The sequence below is a fragment of the Schistocerca piceifrons genome, chromosome 3, assembly GCF_021461385.2.
Source record: "Schistocerca piceifrons isolate TAMUIC-IGC-003096 chromosome 3, iqSchPice1.1, whole genome shotgun sequence".
Classification (NCBI taxonomy): domain Eukaryota; kingdom Metazoa; phylum Arthropoda; class Insecta; order Orthoptera; family Acrididae; genus Schistocerca; species Schistocerca piceifrons.
Window position 1 is genome coordinate 807,297,519 of NC_060140.1, and position 15,161 is coordinate 807,312,679.

The 15,161-nt window shown below is 41.8% G+C and overlaps 1 protein-coding gene across 1 annotated transcript in view; it reads right to left on the reverse strand.

Annotated features, from left to right (window-relative positions):
• Nucleotides 1–316: 316 nt before the first annotated feature.
• Nucleotides 317–15,161, reverse strand: part of LOC124789943 (homeodomain-only protein-like) — a 355,379-nt gene continuing 340,534 nt past the window's right edge. Inside the window, exons 4-5 of the mRNA XM_047257473.1 lie at nucleotides 8,173–8,352; nucleotides 317–1,245 (exon numbers count right to left, since the gene is read on the reverse strand). Of these exons, the coding sequence (XP_047113429.1) occupies nucleotides 1,165–1,245; nucleotides 8,173–8,352 (261 nt within the window). The 3' untranslated portion in view covers nucleotides 317–1,164. The remainder of the gene's footprint in view (nucleotides 1,246–8,172; nucleotides 8,353–15,161) is intronic.

The window sequence follows — 15,161 nt, forward strand, 5'->3', positions numbered from 1 at the left end:
GGCTATGATACATTTAGAGTAATCCTCTTTGTCTTGCCCTTAATTATATTTTAACCAACTTTTGTACAGGCCAACAATTATGATGTTCTCTAGAAACACAGTTTTTAAGTCATGGTTATTAAGTGTAAATACAAAATTCTTAAATTATAAGAGCTGTTCGTACACTGTGACAACAAAAAGTCTCAGGCTGATGTTCAGTGGCTTGCTATGATCTTTACACTTTCTAAAAGATTATCAATGAGAAGGAGCATAGGACAGATACTAATATCTTTGTGAAGTATTTCACTCGATGACAAGAGTTATTAACACATGTCAATTATGATTTGCTAATCATTATATACTGCATTTATTTGTAACAAACATATAGCTCTTTGACAGTACATCTGCTGAATTGAATTAATGTAACATTAGAATACATACAACATGGGTAATTTACAAATAATGATATAACTAATCTTTCCTAAGCTACTAGTCTACAGATCAAGTTTACAGATTTGTGCTAACATAACACTAAATTCTTAAAACTGTATAGAAAAATAGTTCTATATTCTATCTGACATTGAAAATTATTCAGGAGAAACGCAATATACATCAATACTAAGTTAATCAACTAATATGTACGCTCATGACAATTGTTAACATTAGCAATACAAGCTGACCTTTATATGATGCAACATAGATCATGCTCAGGAGTGAGCCAGTTCTATCACCATTTTGTTTTCTCTTACTGGGAGATTATGGATGCTAAATAAGTCTTTACCCAGGGTTTCTGTGGTATTTCTGCAGAATGAGACACCATATGCAGTAGTTGAAGATGTAACAAATAAATTTTGAGACGAAATCATTGGTTACAGTATACTGGTGTCAAATGAAGATACTCACTCTGAATTATTCAGTCTGTAAAGGTACCAGAAATCGTTAACAAAATGTATACTTCTAAAGCTTGAAACGTCAGTATAAAACACATTTTGCAGCACTCTGTAACACATAAATAAATATATACAATTAAATTTTCACATATGATCTACTATCAAAACAAGTCACAACAAAAAAACTGAATTTGTGAAGCTGTCTTTTTAAGGAAATTAATAAACCTTTGGTGCTTATTTCTTTAGTTAATTCATCGCTTTTCTTACTAGAGCGAAGTGCATCTGTAATTTCGAATCAGTAGCTGTTGAAGTGGCCAAAACTCGCAGGCAATCCCTGCTCCTTCCTCCAGGCAGCCAGCCGCATGTTGAACCAAGCCTGGAACACAACACCTTTCCTTTTATTAAGTTCTTCTGAGCTGACAAATGGAAAGCGGTATTAAATTTAGAATATGGGCGTCACATCATATGTTTTCAGCCTTTAAGAACAAACTTTAATCTAGCGATATCAGAGCAGTTAACTGAAGCATTTTGTGATGCAGTGACATTTTTAGATTAACCAAATTAAAGGTTAACCAAATTGACTTCATGTGAAATCTTAACTAATAAGTCTATATAACGAATGAAGCAGTTTGTAGGCTGTTTGATCCAAATGTAGGAAAAGATTTCACAAAGCAGACGTACCACATCATTACAGTGTGAAATAAAATACTTCAAGCTGGTCGCAGGATAGCACCAACAGTTTAAACTGTAAAATTAGATTCCCATTTTATTTTATTTTTTCACAGGACACGAAAATTTCAAAAGAGGGTTAACTCCCGTTTATGAGTTTATCTGAGAATAATTTTGAACTATAAATCATTTTAATTGGGAAACATGGTGAATGTGATGTACTGGCTAAATTTGTTTCTTGCACAACGCCACAGAAGCAGCATGAAATGGTAAGCAGTTTTCACATCTTCGAAAGTGAACTATTAAAAGAACTGGCGACAAATTCCAGTGCACAAGACTGTTTGCAAAGCAAACTAACGTAACTACGAAAGTGTGTCATGAAAGAAACTTTAGGAAAGTTATAAAAAAGACACACATTTGGGACAGTAACTCCTTAAAGCAGAGTTACACTGATTCATTAATATTTGATTCAAATGATGACCGAACCTTTAATGACATTAGTGAAATTATCTATAACACGCTCAAGACTATATTTGCTGCAGGGAGGTACAGAATAATGTAATTATTATAATTGCCCTTTGGTGTCAACAGCTTCTGTTGTCTTCCAATCAGCATTAAATAATAGCTATCTCAACTCGCTCCATTTCAAACCATGATACTCATCGTGGATGGTGAAGGAATCCTATTTGCTAGGTGCACTGAAACAGTTTGAAAATGCCTACAGAACCAATAACATGACGAAGTTTGCTGCTCAGATTGTGTCCTAAATCGTTTATATAGACAAGGAACAACAGGGGGCCTGTAACACTACCTTGTGGAACGGCAGAAATCACTTTTGTTTTACTCGATGGCTTCGGTCTAATGGTCAAATTGCTCTAAGCACTAAGGGACTTAAGATCTGAGGTAATCAGTCCCCTAGACTTAGAACTACTTAAACCTAACTAAACTAAGGACATCACACACATCCATGCCCGAGGCATAATTCGAACCTGCGACCATAGCAGCAGCGCTTTTCCGGACTGAAGTGCCTAGAACCACTCTGCCACAGCGGCTGGCTCGATGACTTTCCGTCAGTTAGTACGAACTGTGACCTCTCTGACAGGATATCACGAACCCAGTTACATAACTAAGACGATATTCCACAAGCGAGCAATTTCACTACAAGCCGCTTGTGTGGTAGTGCCAAAAGCATTCTGGAAACATAGAGATACGAAATCAGTTTGAAATCCCTTGTCTGTAGCACTCAACACTTCGTACTAACAGTAAGTCACGACTAGTCTTACACCCCTGCTTGTGCCAGAGTTCTCAGAGTAACCATACTCATGGAACTACAGCGTGAATGAAGGAAGCCCGTTAGCACTGATGTAATGCGGCGCCTTGATTTGTGAAATATGCAGCCCGCAGCATTAGACTAGTACTCGCTCCAATTCTGATATCTAGTGTGTATAGAAACATTGCTGTACCATGTGTCGACGTGCAGACTTGATGGAATAGCAAAAAGAAGCTATAGTGTTTGGACATACCCATTATCACATCATAAATAAAGTTAGCCGATTTATTGTCATATCAACACTCAACATGGAGTGTTCAGCGTGTCCCCAAGGAGCGGCGTACCACTTCCAACCATGTAAGACGTCGTAAGAACAGTGGTCGTAAAAATATACCTTTTAATTGACAGTCGGTTTGAAACACGACAGGAATATTACCGCTGCTGCCAGTAAATGCACCTCCATCTCAGCCAACTACCGAGAGAATAGAGAAAACTGTAACGGGAACTGCATTCAGCGGCCATTTGGTGTGGGGTACCTCGTAGAAGGCCATTTCTCACACTGGCACCTAAAACTACAAGTCTTCAGTGGGTCAAGCAACACAGAAACTGGGCAGCGGCTGACTGGAGACGAGTCTCTTTTTTTTTCTTCTTTTTTTTTTTAATTATGCAGGGTGTCAAGTATGCCGAACGGCCAATGAAGTCTTTAACCCTCAGTGTTTCGAGGGTGTAATCATGTGAGTGTGTGTCGGGGAGAGGGAGGGGAGGGACGTTCATCGGACAATGACTTGGCCTACATAGATCTCCTCCCGAACAGGCCATGAAGGCCCAACGGTACCGAGCGGCAGCCGTGTTATCCTCAGCCCACGGGCGTCACTGGATGCTGATGTGGAGGAGCATGTTGTCAGCACACCGTTCTCCCGGCCGTATTTCAGTTTACGAGACGGGAGCCGCTACTTTCCAGTCAAGTAGCTCCTCAATTTGCATCACAAGGGCTGAGTGCACCCTGCTTTCCAACAGCGCTCGGCAGACCGAATGGTCACCCATCCAAGTGTTAGCCCAGCCCGACAGCGCTTAACTTCGGTAATCTGACGATATCCGGCGTTACCACTGCGGCAAGGCCGTTGGCACATATTAAGATTACCGTAAACATTAACTCTCACGATTTAGGCGAAAAAGTCCCGCTTTTCAACTTTTTCTCCCGCCTCCCGATTATTTCATTTCTCCCGATATTTAGCTCACTATCGTCAGTTCTAATACATTTGTTTCTAAAACCCACCATTTCAGTTTTTTGGTCAATGGTCGGAAGTCCTTCGCTCATTATTCGCTTTTAATCGATATATGTATCGAAATTTAAAGAAATCACTAAGTCCCGTGTGAGTTGTTTATCGACAGTGCATTTCCCACATTCACGCGCCTTCTGTGAAGTATATACTCATACTGCTCAGTGTTGTTCTCTGCTTAGACCTGTATCTATTTGTTGTCATTAAGTTTAAATGAAGTCGCTTATTATTTATTGTTTTTATAATCGCTCTAAATCTTTAGAGTGGATAACAGAGTGTTATTTTGTTACCTGAATCTGCGAAAGGATTTATTTTCGTATAAGCAGTTGTTTCACTTTTATCTTATTGATCATATAGTATTTTGGATTGGTGTTTTGTTTCTCATTATGGACAAAAAATATAACGCTGTTTTCTTGAAGCAAATTTTCGGAACAGTTCCGTGCATTATCGACCCTAAGAAAGGTCCGTCGTTTGCATCTTGTAGGTTTTGCCATGGAAAAAAAAAATTTCAAAACACGTTGAAACAAAAAACCACCGATAAAATATTAACTTCGTGAATAACAGTAAAAAACTGCAATTCAATGTTAGAAGTTGAAGTTACTTATTAGCGTGATGGGCCGACACAAAAAGTTAAAGTTCGAAATAAGGCGGTAAAAACTTATGGTCTAACTGTGATAACGGAATAGATGTTAGGTTAAATGTTTTCTTTTATGTGTTTCTGTGCGCTATGCATGACTCCGCTATAGGTAAGTGGTTGCCTTTCCATAATTTTACGAATCAACGTTTTGGATAGTTCTAATGTTTTTACTTTCATTTTTATAGCCCTTCATAGCTTGTGACGTCGCAGGGGAAGACTTCAGATGTCTCGAGATTATACTGACAATGAGCCGCGGTTTTTGATCATTCATACCTTCCGACTTTTAAAAGTGGATCTCCTGATTTTTGATTTATGAAAGTTGGCAGGTGCTGAGGTTTATCTCAGCTCTCGGTGTCCGAGTTCAGCACTGGTATGTGGCATAAGATGTCTACGCGCAGGTCACGCAGTTGTCGTAAATTACAAGGTTGGGGTTTATGGACATGAAGCACCTTAGACCTGAAAACATTTCAGATATGTTCCAACGTATACATCTGAGCCGAAGTTTCGGTGGGCAACGCATCAACGTGATTTCACATTCTTGCTTTTCAAAGCACAGTAACCTCATTCTGGCCTTGTGATATGGGCAGTTATACTGCTGGAAGATGCAATTGCCGTTGGAGACGACAACAAGTACGAGCGGATGCAGATAGTCCAAAATGATGTTCACCTAGTCCGCAGTTGGTATGGTACCTTCAACTTCTATCATAGGTACCATGGAAACCCAGGAGAAGTTCCCTACAGCATAATGCTGCCCCCAGCAGCCTGTGTCCATTGAACGGTGGACGTTTCAAGCAACTGTTCGCCTGGATAACAGGGGACGTCCAGTCTCCAAGATCTCGTGCCCACTGCATTTGTAATTTTCGGTGTTATTGAATCAAAATGGAAACACATAGCGGTCATTCTGCTGTGGAACCCCCATCGGCAAAAATATGCACAGAATGATGTGTTTGTCGTCATAGCTGTCACCGATTGCCACCTACCCTGTTTCACATAGCGGTCAACCGTCCAAACTTTGTGATAGCCATGGACGTCCAACACTTCGTCGTCTACTTATTGGGTTTCATTGTCCTTCGAGTACTTTCGACCGATGCTACGACAATAGCACGCCAATAATCGACTAGCTTCGCCGTTTACGACATGCTCTTTCAAAGGAGCAGGGCCATAAAGATCTACACTTTGTCAAAGTTGCGTATGTCATTGGATTTCTCATATGCGGCGCGTGTCATCGCTAGAGTGATTTTCCATTGGTCCGTTTATAAACGGTGATTTTTTCCTCCATGTAAAAATTCTAGGGAATGATCGATGAGAGGATAGGGGACAAAAAATGTCTCTTGAACTTATGTCTGCAAATGCATGGTTTCTATACTAGAGACCATTTATTCAATCGTACATTGTTACATAGACTGCGGTCTAATAGGCGCTGTGCCATGCAGTCACATTTACAGTATGAGCTGAAAATGGCTTCCAGTGCCTCAACACTTGCCTATACGCGCCGTAGCATGTTCTGTCTGACACGTGCAAATTCGCCAGAGTGCGTCCAAATAGTGTCAAAGACAGGATGAATACGATGCTCCAGTGTCTCCACTCCTGGAATGGGCTCTGCATACACGATATTTTTGAGATGCCCCTTAACCAAAAATTGTACGGCTTGAGATCTGGTGAACGAGCAGGCCAGGCAACTGGAGCCCCTCTTCCGATCTATCGACCTGGGAAGACACGATTGAGATCCGTCCGGACGTTAACGATGAAGTGGGCTGGAGCACCATCACGTAGCAGCCACATAACCCTTCAAATCATCAATGGCAGTGATTTCCCTAAATCACTCCAGGCAAATGCCGGGATGGTTCCTCTGAAAGGGCACGGCCGACTTCCTTCCCAATCCTTCCCTAATCCAATGAGACCGATGACCACGCTGTCTGGTCTCCTTCCCCAAACCAACCAACCAACCATCAATGGCACTCCTTCCAGCAGGGGACGCAAAGTCACCCACAAGAAACGCCGATAGTTCCGACCTGTTAAGCGGCATGGAAGGAATACTGGCCCCAAAATCCCAAAATACGGTTTCCAGTTATCCCGGCCCACACATTCCGGCTCCACCAATGCTGATGATTCGCTGTCACCATACGATGGGGGTTGTGCATACTAACCCACACATGACTGCTGTGAAAGTGGAAGACACCACTCTGCGTAAAGGTGGCCTCATCTGTGAGTAGGACGGATGACACAAATCCCAGAATCGTGGTTGCCTGGTGAAGAAACCAGTACGAAAACTGCACCCGATCTGGACAGTCTGTCGCCAGTGAACCCTGCACGCACCGTAAGTGATAAGGGTAATAACAATTGTCATGGAGAATGTTCCACATGGTCGTCTGGCTTACCCTGTACTGGTGGGGCCAACTGCCTGGTATTGACAAGGCAGTCGCCTTCCGCAGCGTTAATCACCTTTTTTTTTTCCAAGTCTGGTGTCCGAACATTTCGGGTACGTCCTTCATAATTTATTGCTTCCTGCAACGCCCCTGTCTCAGACAAACGGCGAAACACTGTTGCAAACATTGAATGCTGTGGTTGTTCGATTCCCGGCGGAGTCAGGGATTTTCTCTGCCACGTGATGACTGGGTGTTGTGTGATGTCCTTAGGTTAGTTAGGTTTAAGTAGTTCTAAGTTCTAGGGGACTGATGACCATAGATGTTAAGTCCCATAGTGCTCAGAGCCATTTGAACCATTTTTTTGTGGTTGTTGTCGGCGTGGATAGGTCTGCTGATACAACCTTGTTGCCCGCCGCCTGTTGCTATTTGCCTTCCCGTTCGTGAAAACGGGCTCGGCGAGCTCTTGAGTCGTATACGGAACCACTGTGTACAATGCTGTGTAACATCCATTACAAGGTGAGTCAGCAAGAGAAGTGAATCGGACACAACATTATCAATTACTGTGGCAGGAGAGGGCGCTACGGCCTGATGTATGAGGAACAGTGTCACCCTCTAGGAGGAAACCATGCGTACTGTAACTGTGGATGCATGGTACACTGCGTATTCGACCGCAGTCTCTGTTACGAAGTATGACTGAATAAATGGTCTCTAGCATGCGTTTCCGGACGTAAGTTCTTCAGACCTTTTTTGTTCGGTATCCTCTCATCGATCAGTCCCTAGAGTTTGTACACGGTTGAAAAAAATCACTCTGTATATTTTCCTTGCGACGTGACATGCCTGCAATTCCACCATGAGGGATTCAATCTCTGGGTTGGCTCACCAGTACAAGCGTCATTAACTCGGGAACCTACCTCGTAACTTTACTGGCTCTTCTGGAAGAATAAAAGTAAACCTCGTCTGGTACCTACCTAAGACTGCCGTTGACATGGGGACATAATAGAATTACTGGCTGTGCTGGAAGAACAAAGAGAAACCATTTCTGCTGCTGACACAATGCTCAGCCTGGGGCGAAACCCCTCACCTGGACTTGCCGCTCGTCGAGCCCCGTCTCGGCGGCGAGCAGGATGAGATCCGTGGGGTGGGGGTTCTTGAGGCGCTGGAACTGCGCCTCCAGAACGCTCGCCTGGTCCGGCGTCAGCGACGGCGGCGGCGTCGAGCTGTTGCTGCCTGGAGACAGCTGTGGAGACACGGACCTCAGCATCTGCAACACCAGCGCCACACCGCTACGTCACGTCACGTCACGCCACTGCTCTGAGCCGACGTCCAGAGAGGGAATGTCGCAAAAGGACATTGTCACCAAGCTAGCTGGCACTGCTGAAGTCACGCAGTCAGCAATAACGAACAATGAACTGACATCGTCCCAGTGAAATCCACAAATGTTGGCGGCCAAAACATTAAGCTGTCCTCAACCTGAAGGCTGGCTTCAACACCACAGTGCTGTACTTGACACAGTCCTATTGGACGTGGCATCACATTCATTGCCGTAGTCTTATGTATGACCTCACTTACCCATTCCGTTAAATGGGCAACTAAAGTTCAACATTGACTCCTAACCTTAGTGTAACGTAGCGTTTTCCGTATTAATAAATCACAGCTGGAGATGAAAGTAACCAATTAACAAAGTTAAATCGATACTTTTTTAACCTTACTATTTAATTTGGAGTTGTAAAAAGTTCTCGTTAGATCATGTTACAGTTAACATGACGTAGTGGTGCATTCACGTTTCCCTTTCTCTGATTACCTCTTGGTAATAAAAAAAATAAAAAAAAGTGTGATTCAGCTTTTATTTCTTCACTGTCTGGAAGGTTGGAAAAACTTCATTATGTACAAGGGCTATTCGTAATGTAAGATCCGATCGGTCGTGAAATGGGAACAACAGCTAAAAAAACGCTTTATTTGCAACTGCTTCCAGCTACTTCTCTACATAGTCGCCGCTTCGACGGAGACATCTGTTCTAGCATTGTGCCAACTTCCCAGTACCCTCGACATAGAAGGCAGGCGCCAGTGCTTTCTGCCAAATCTCCACGCTGATCTGCAGCTTGTTGTCTGTGCCAAAATGTTGTCTTCATAGCCAGCGGCTCATGTGAGCAGAGGTGAAAATGAAGAGAGCCATTTCCGAGCTGTATGGTGAGTGGTCAAATATTTCCCATCGGAAACGCCGCGGGAGCGTCCTGTGCGACCGAGAATTGTCATGAAGAAGGAGATTTATGGCAGTTCCGTTGTGTGGGCTCCATGAAATGAGGTGAAGTCTCTCATAGGCACTCATACCTTTCGGGAGACACTATTTTCAAGAGACCTCTACCTTCTCACTGGGCGCTCAGAACTGAAAAGAGCGACGTGACTAGAGACACACTCCAACGTACAGAGGGGTCCAAAAAAATTATTCCACTGTTTAAAAGTCCATAACTGGCAAACTAATTGACGGGGTTGTCTCATCATTGGTAGTGTAATAGTTTGTAGTTCCAGCAATCGCCACACAAGCGTTGTATTGCGTTGTTTTGTCAGATGACAGTCGCCAGATAGTCAGTGTTTTGTTCTTAGTTGCACCTAGTTACTCGAGTAAACATGGCTGGCGCAAGGATTACATTCGATGAAAGGAAGTCAGTTTTGAAGTGGTATAACCTCTACGTTATAATGAGTGAGTTGGAGACTATCAAAATATGTGACATAAATAGCCATATTTTTTGATTGCATTGACTTAAAAGCCGCCAGAGGGCCACAGACCTTAGTATGTGACATAAATTTCAATTTGATATGTCTATCTATTCCCGAAATAAAGCGGTCTTAACAGATGGACGGACATTCAGACAATCTGATAATAAATGACAAAATATTTTGTTTCGTGAGATATATTAACAGATAAACAATTTTCGTATTTTAGTTCTCTCGTTGTACTGTGAAACCTTGCTTCGTGGTAAATTCCATTATTCTAGGTCAACGGGAGTACCCTATAAGTTTTGATGAGTAAGTTTGTGTGTATAAAAATATTTTATATAAATGACCGTAGCTCTTGGTTGCATTGACTAAGAATGCTTACTTTTTACACCGCTAAGGGACCATAGACCTTAATGAGACATAAATTTCAACTTGGCGCGCCTATCCATTCCTGAGAAAAATGGTTTTGAACAGTCGGATGGAAAGACAGACAGATAGAAGGACGGACAACAAAGTGATTCTATAAAGGTTTCGTTTTTACCACCTGAGGGACGAAACACTCAAAAAATGATAAAATAAGGCACTCTAAACATTATAGTGGAGAATTATGTCTTCAGGTCTAATAGAAAGGTATAAATCCTAGTGTCTCTTCTTATTCCCCGCATATCTCCGTTGCGTGCAATGATGATGACTCTCCCTGTGCACCGTCCAGAAGTAGTCGGCTATCATGCTGATATCCCATCGGTCCCGGTACCCCAGTTTCATTTGTTTGGTATCACCATTCAGGTGTTTTCGAAAATTGTTGACGCAGGAGTCTACAAAGTGCAGCTTCAAGATCATGGAGGCATCCGAAACTTCGAAATTATGCAGCATGTTTCTTCTTGTATTCTCGTAATCAAGGTCTTTGCACTTTCCAAGAAACTTGTTGACAATTTATTTAAAGGATATGCAAGACGATCTTTCAATATCATTCATTTTGTCTTCAAATGTGTTGTCTCCCATTAAAGTGCGCGTCATATATCTTGGCGGCCGAGTTTAGGTTCGTTCTGCGCATCTGACGTCACAAAACACAGTCAGCCAATGAACAGAGAACGACGTTGCCACATCTCGACTGCAGTGCAGAGCACGGACGAGTGTCTTCAGTTTTACAAACGTTCAGTCATAAATAAAGTAATAGAACAAAAGCAATGTCTTGATAGCGGAGTTTCTTTTATAGAAAGTTTGGAAAAAGCATTCTTTATACCAATTGCTTCATATTCTATTAATTAAACCAAACAAGCAATAAGACTCCTAATTCAGACGATAGCAAGGAAAGGTGTTTGTTTCAATCTCACGAACTGCTTTTTCGCAATAAACAACAGCGGTAATTGTTTATTTCCTATCGTACTTCGACGAAGCGTGAGTAATTCATAGTCATACCAACAGTGTTTATAAGTAGTTGCGTGACGTCTTAAAGTCCTTATGGAGTTCCACTGTCTGATGAGGTGAGATAGCGGAACGGTCAAGGTGTTTGGATGCCAAGTGAAAGGTTATGAGTTCAAACCTTGTACGGTGCTTAATATTTTCTTTATTTAAAAACAATATTGGAGTGGCTTACTTCACGAATTTTATTCGTTTGAACGAAATTTCTAGTGCTTTGCCTCTTCATCAAGTTTTTCGCTGCTGCAGACACGTGCTCCCCGCATTACGCGCTGTGCGCGATTTTGTCATCACTGCACTTCTCGCCTGTGCAGACACATGGTGTTCCCACTGCTTTGACACACTTATCATTCGATTTCCAAAAACTATTTGGCCAAAAAAATTGATTTTTACACGTCTTCTTGACTGATACCTTCCCCCCATAAATGACAATTTTGTTTTGATGTGCAGCATTAAATGTAGTAAACCATTGCACGAAATTTTGAAGAGTTTGCAGAGGTAAAATCCATAGCGTATACTTTCCGCATGGTCGATTTTAGTTGCCTCAATGTTGAGAATGAAATGTGGACAAGATACCAAAATTTCATATAATATTTACTGTATAACAATATCTCATTTAATTTAAGTACCACATAGGTGTCATATGTAATATTGAGAAATATTCCGTCTTTCGCGACTGTAATAAAAGTTTTATTTACACACGGCGCGTTTGGTTTTATTTTAAAGCACTTCCATCGGTGAAAGGTATGGCACATACACAATGGTATTCATGTTCTATTTCTTGTTTTTGTTCCACAGTCGCAGTTTTACCAATGGTATTGAAATATATCCCTCTTCTGCAACTGTAATAAGCGACTTATTTAGACCAGACGCGTTTCTCTCTTTTGAAGCATCATGTATTTTGTGTCCTCCATTGCCAAGTCACCTTTCGTAGTTTTGTGCTGCGGTAGCACAATATTCAACGTTTGTGTTGGCGCATCAGTGTTTTAGCAAATAAATGCTGTTTGTATGTGCCACACACAAAATTATATTTGACATAGCTCTGAGCACTTCACTGACAGACGGTATATTCAAGTCCTAATGTTTTTGTAAGTCCACAGTTTTGTTTAATGTATTTTGTCTACTTCCTTTTGATTGATTGAAGTGCTTTAAAATAAAGCCAAACGTGCCCAGTGTAAGTAAAACTTTTGTTACAGTCGCGAAAGGTGGAATATTTCTCAATCTTGCATACGACACTTATGTGGTACTTAAATTAAATGAAATATATAGGTATCTTGTCCACATTTCATTCTCAACATTGTGGCAACTAAAATCGACCATCCGGAAAGTATACTCCATGGACTTTTACCTCTGCAAACTCTTCAAAATTTCGTGCAATGGTTTACTATATTTAATGCTGCATAATAACTGCGTTGAACATCGAAACAAAATTAAGTCATTTATGGGGGGAAGGTATCAGTCAAGAAGATAGGTAAAAATCTAATTTTTGAGCCAAATAGTTTTTGTGGAATCGAATGATAAAGAGTGTCAAAGCAGTCGGAACACAATGTGTCTGCACAGGCGAGCAGTGCAGTGACAAAATCGCCCACAGCGCGGAATGCAGGGAGCACGTCTTTGTAGCAGCGAAAGGGTTAATGCGGCCGTGGTGGCTTTACTTCACGAACTGCGCGCTCCCCCCTAAACGTAAGCTTGCGAACTATGCTATACTATGGCGCTGCTTCTATTGGCGCGTGCGTCGTGTGCAACTGGCAACGCAGCAATCTCCCGCGTCTAGGCGGGCATGCGCGAGCCGCCAAGATAAAAGAATTGAACTATAGTTTCTGAACGTTAGGGCTGAAGAACCTCCCCCGTCTTTCCTGTTATTTTCTGATAGTCTCGGTAACTTACTTGCCACATGCTTGAAAGTGTCACCATCTTTTGGCAGGACTTCAATATATTGTTTCATAATGCTAAGTTTTATGTGAAACAGAGGAAGAAAATTTGCTTTAGGTCCACCTTCGCATCGAATAGTACGTCTTCCCTCCAACTTCAGACGTTCTAACTGGCCAGGCTTTATGAGAGCAGTGTTTGACATTTGCACGCCAGTCCCATTCGCGTAGGAAGCAGGGGTCCTTTCTCACAACTTGAACTCATTCGAGGTGGTGGCCATGACTTGTTCTCATCCCCAGCCTTTACGCCAAATTACACTTCTTTGATAACCAGAGATTGTCCGCTACTGCTTTATCAGTTAAGTGATTTAGACAGTAATATAATTTAGTTTAACGCCGACAACAAATTAAATACGTGCATTAGTGTATCGTTTAGTCTTGCCATTGAAGGTTTGACTTTTCTTTGCGTATTTTTTCAGAAAACACGAAAAGATCGTAACTTCGCGAAGTCGCGCTTAGGCTTAAATTTTGTAAACGTGTTTGTTTCTTGTTTCACGGTAATTTAACTAGTTTCTCGGTAACAAATAAGTAAACTACCGTAAATAGCGTATAACTTCATTGTTGTAATACAGATTTCAAAAAAAACAGCGTAACTTTATATCAGAAACTTGCCTATATACATTTGTTTATAGGCCTAATTCTCGTAACGTTTTTGGAGAATCAAAGTTAAAGTATCTCGTTTAATTGTCCTTTTTTTTTTCATTCCATCGAGTGAAATATATAATAAATAGCGTATACCTTCATTTTTTTAATACAGATCTCAGAAAAACAGCGGAATTTTAAATCAGAAACTTGCTTATATACATTTGTGAATAGGCTTAATTCTTGTAACGTCTTTTTTGATTTTCGGTAATTTAATTGATTTATTCCAGCTAAAGTATTATTTTTGCCATGAGTGAGAAGTGCCTGACTTGCCGTAGAATTGTTAGTTCCGGGGTTTGGTGTGATGGATGTAGTAGTTTTTTTCACTGGGGGGACTGCAGTGGCGTGGGTGTTGGGAAAGTGGATCAGGCTCATCAGTGGCTATGTAGGATTTGCAGCAGAGATAGGAAGATAGTGGAACAGGAGGGGAAAATTGCTGCCCTTCAGGCTGAGCTAGATCAGGCTAGGGAAGATCTGGACAGGTTAAGGAGGGAGAAGGACAAAGAGAGGTGGGAAGTGGCAACAGGTAGCAGAAGGAACAGGCCTAGAACTAAGTCTGACAGTTTTGTGGTGAATGTCAAAAATAAGTTTGACCTGTTGCTTCAGTTAGAAACTGATGAGCCTCAAGCAGAGGTAGGTGTAGATAGGACACAACAAACTTTCAATAGGAAATTGAAAAAGAATGTAGGAAAGTCATCGAAAAGGAAGAAAGTTTTGTTGTTAGGCAGTTCTCATGCCAGAGGTGTAGGTCAACTTCTGCAGAAGGAATTAGGACCAGAATACCAGGTCACAAATTTTTTCAAACCAAGTGCTAGTCTGGATTAGGTGACAGAGGATTTAGGTTCACTCTGTAAAGGATTTACCAGGGAAGACACCGTGGTTATTGTGGGAGGGCCAGGGAACGGCATCGACAGAGATCCTGGGTACAGTATAGAGTGTGACCTGGTAAAGATTGCGTCGGCATCGTGACACACCAATGTTGAATTTGTATCTGTCCTGAGACGCCATGACCGGCCTCATTTGAACTCTTCTGTTGGGAGAGTTAATTTGGAGTTGGAACGGCTGCTTGGGTCAGGTGCGGGGGCTCATATTGGTGTGGTTCCTGTTGATTATCTCAGTAGGTGGGACTATACCAGGCACGGCCTACATCTCAACAGGAAAGGGAAGGGGAAACTGGCTGGGGTAATAGTAGGAAATTTAAGGGGGGGAAGCACTGCCATGAATGGTAAAATACCAGTGGTTACAGGTGTTGGAGCAGCACCTTTTTTAGGATAGGTAAGACAGAAAGATGTCAAGTTCTACGAGAGGTCAGGATTGAAACAAATCTTCAGTTTAGGAAAGAAATTAAACAGCACAATTCTAGCAC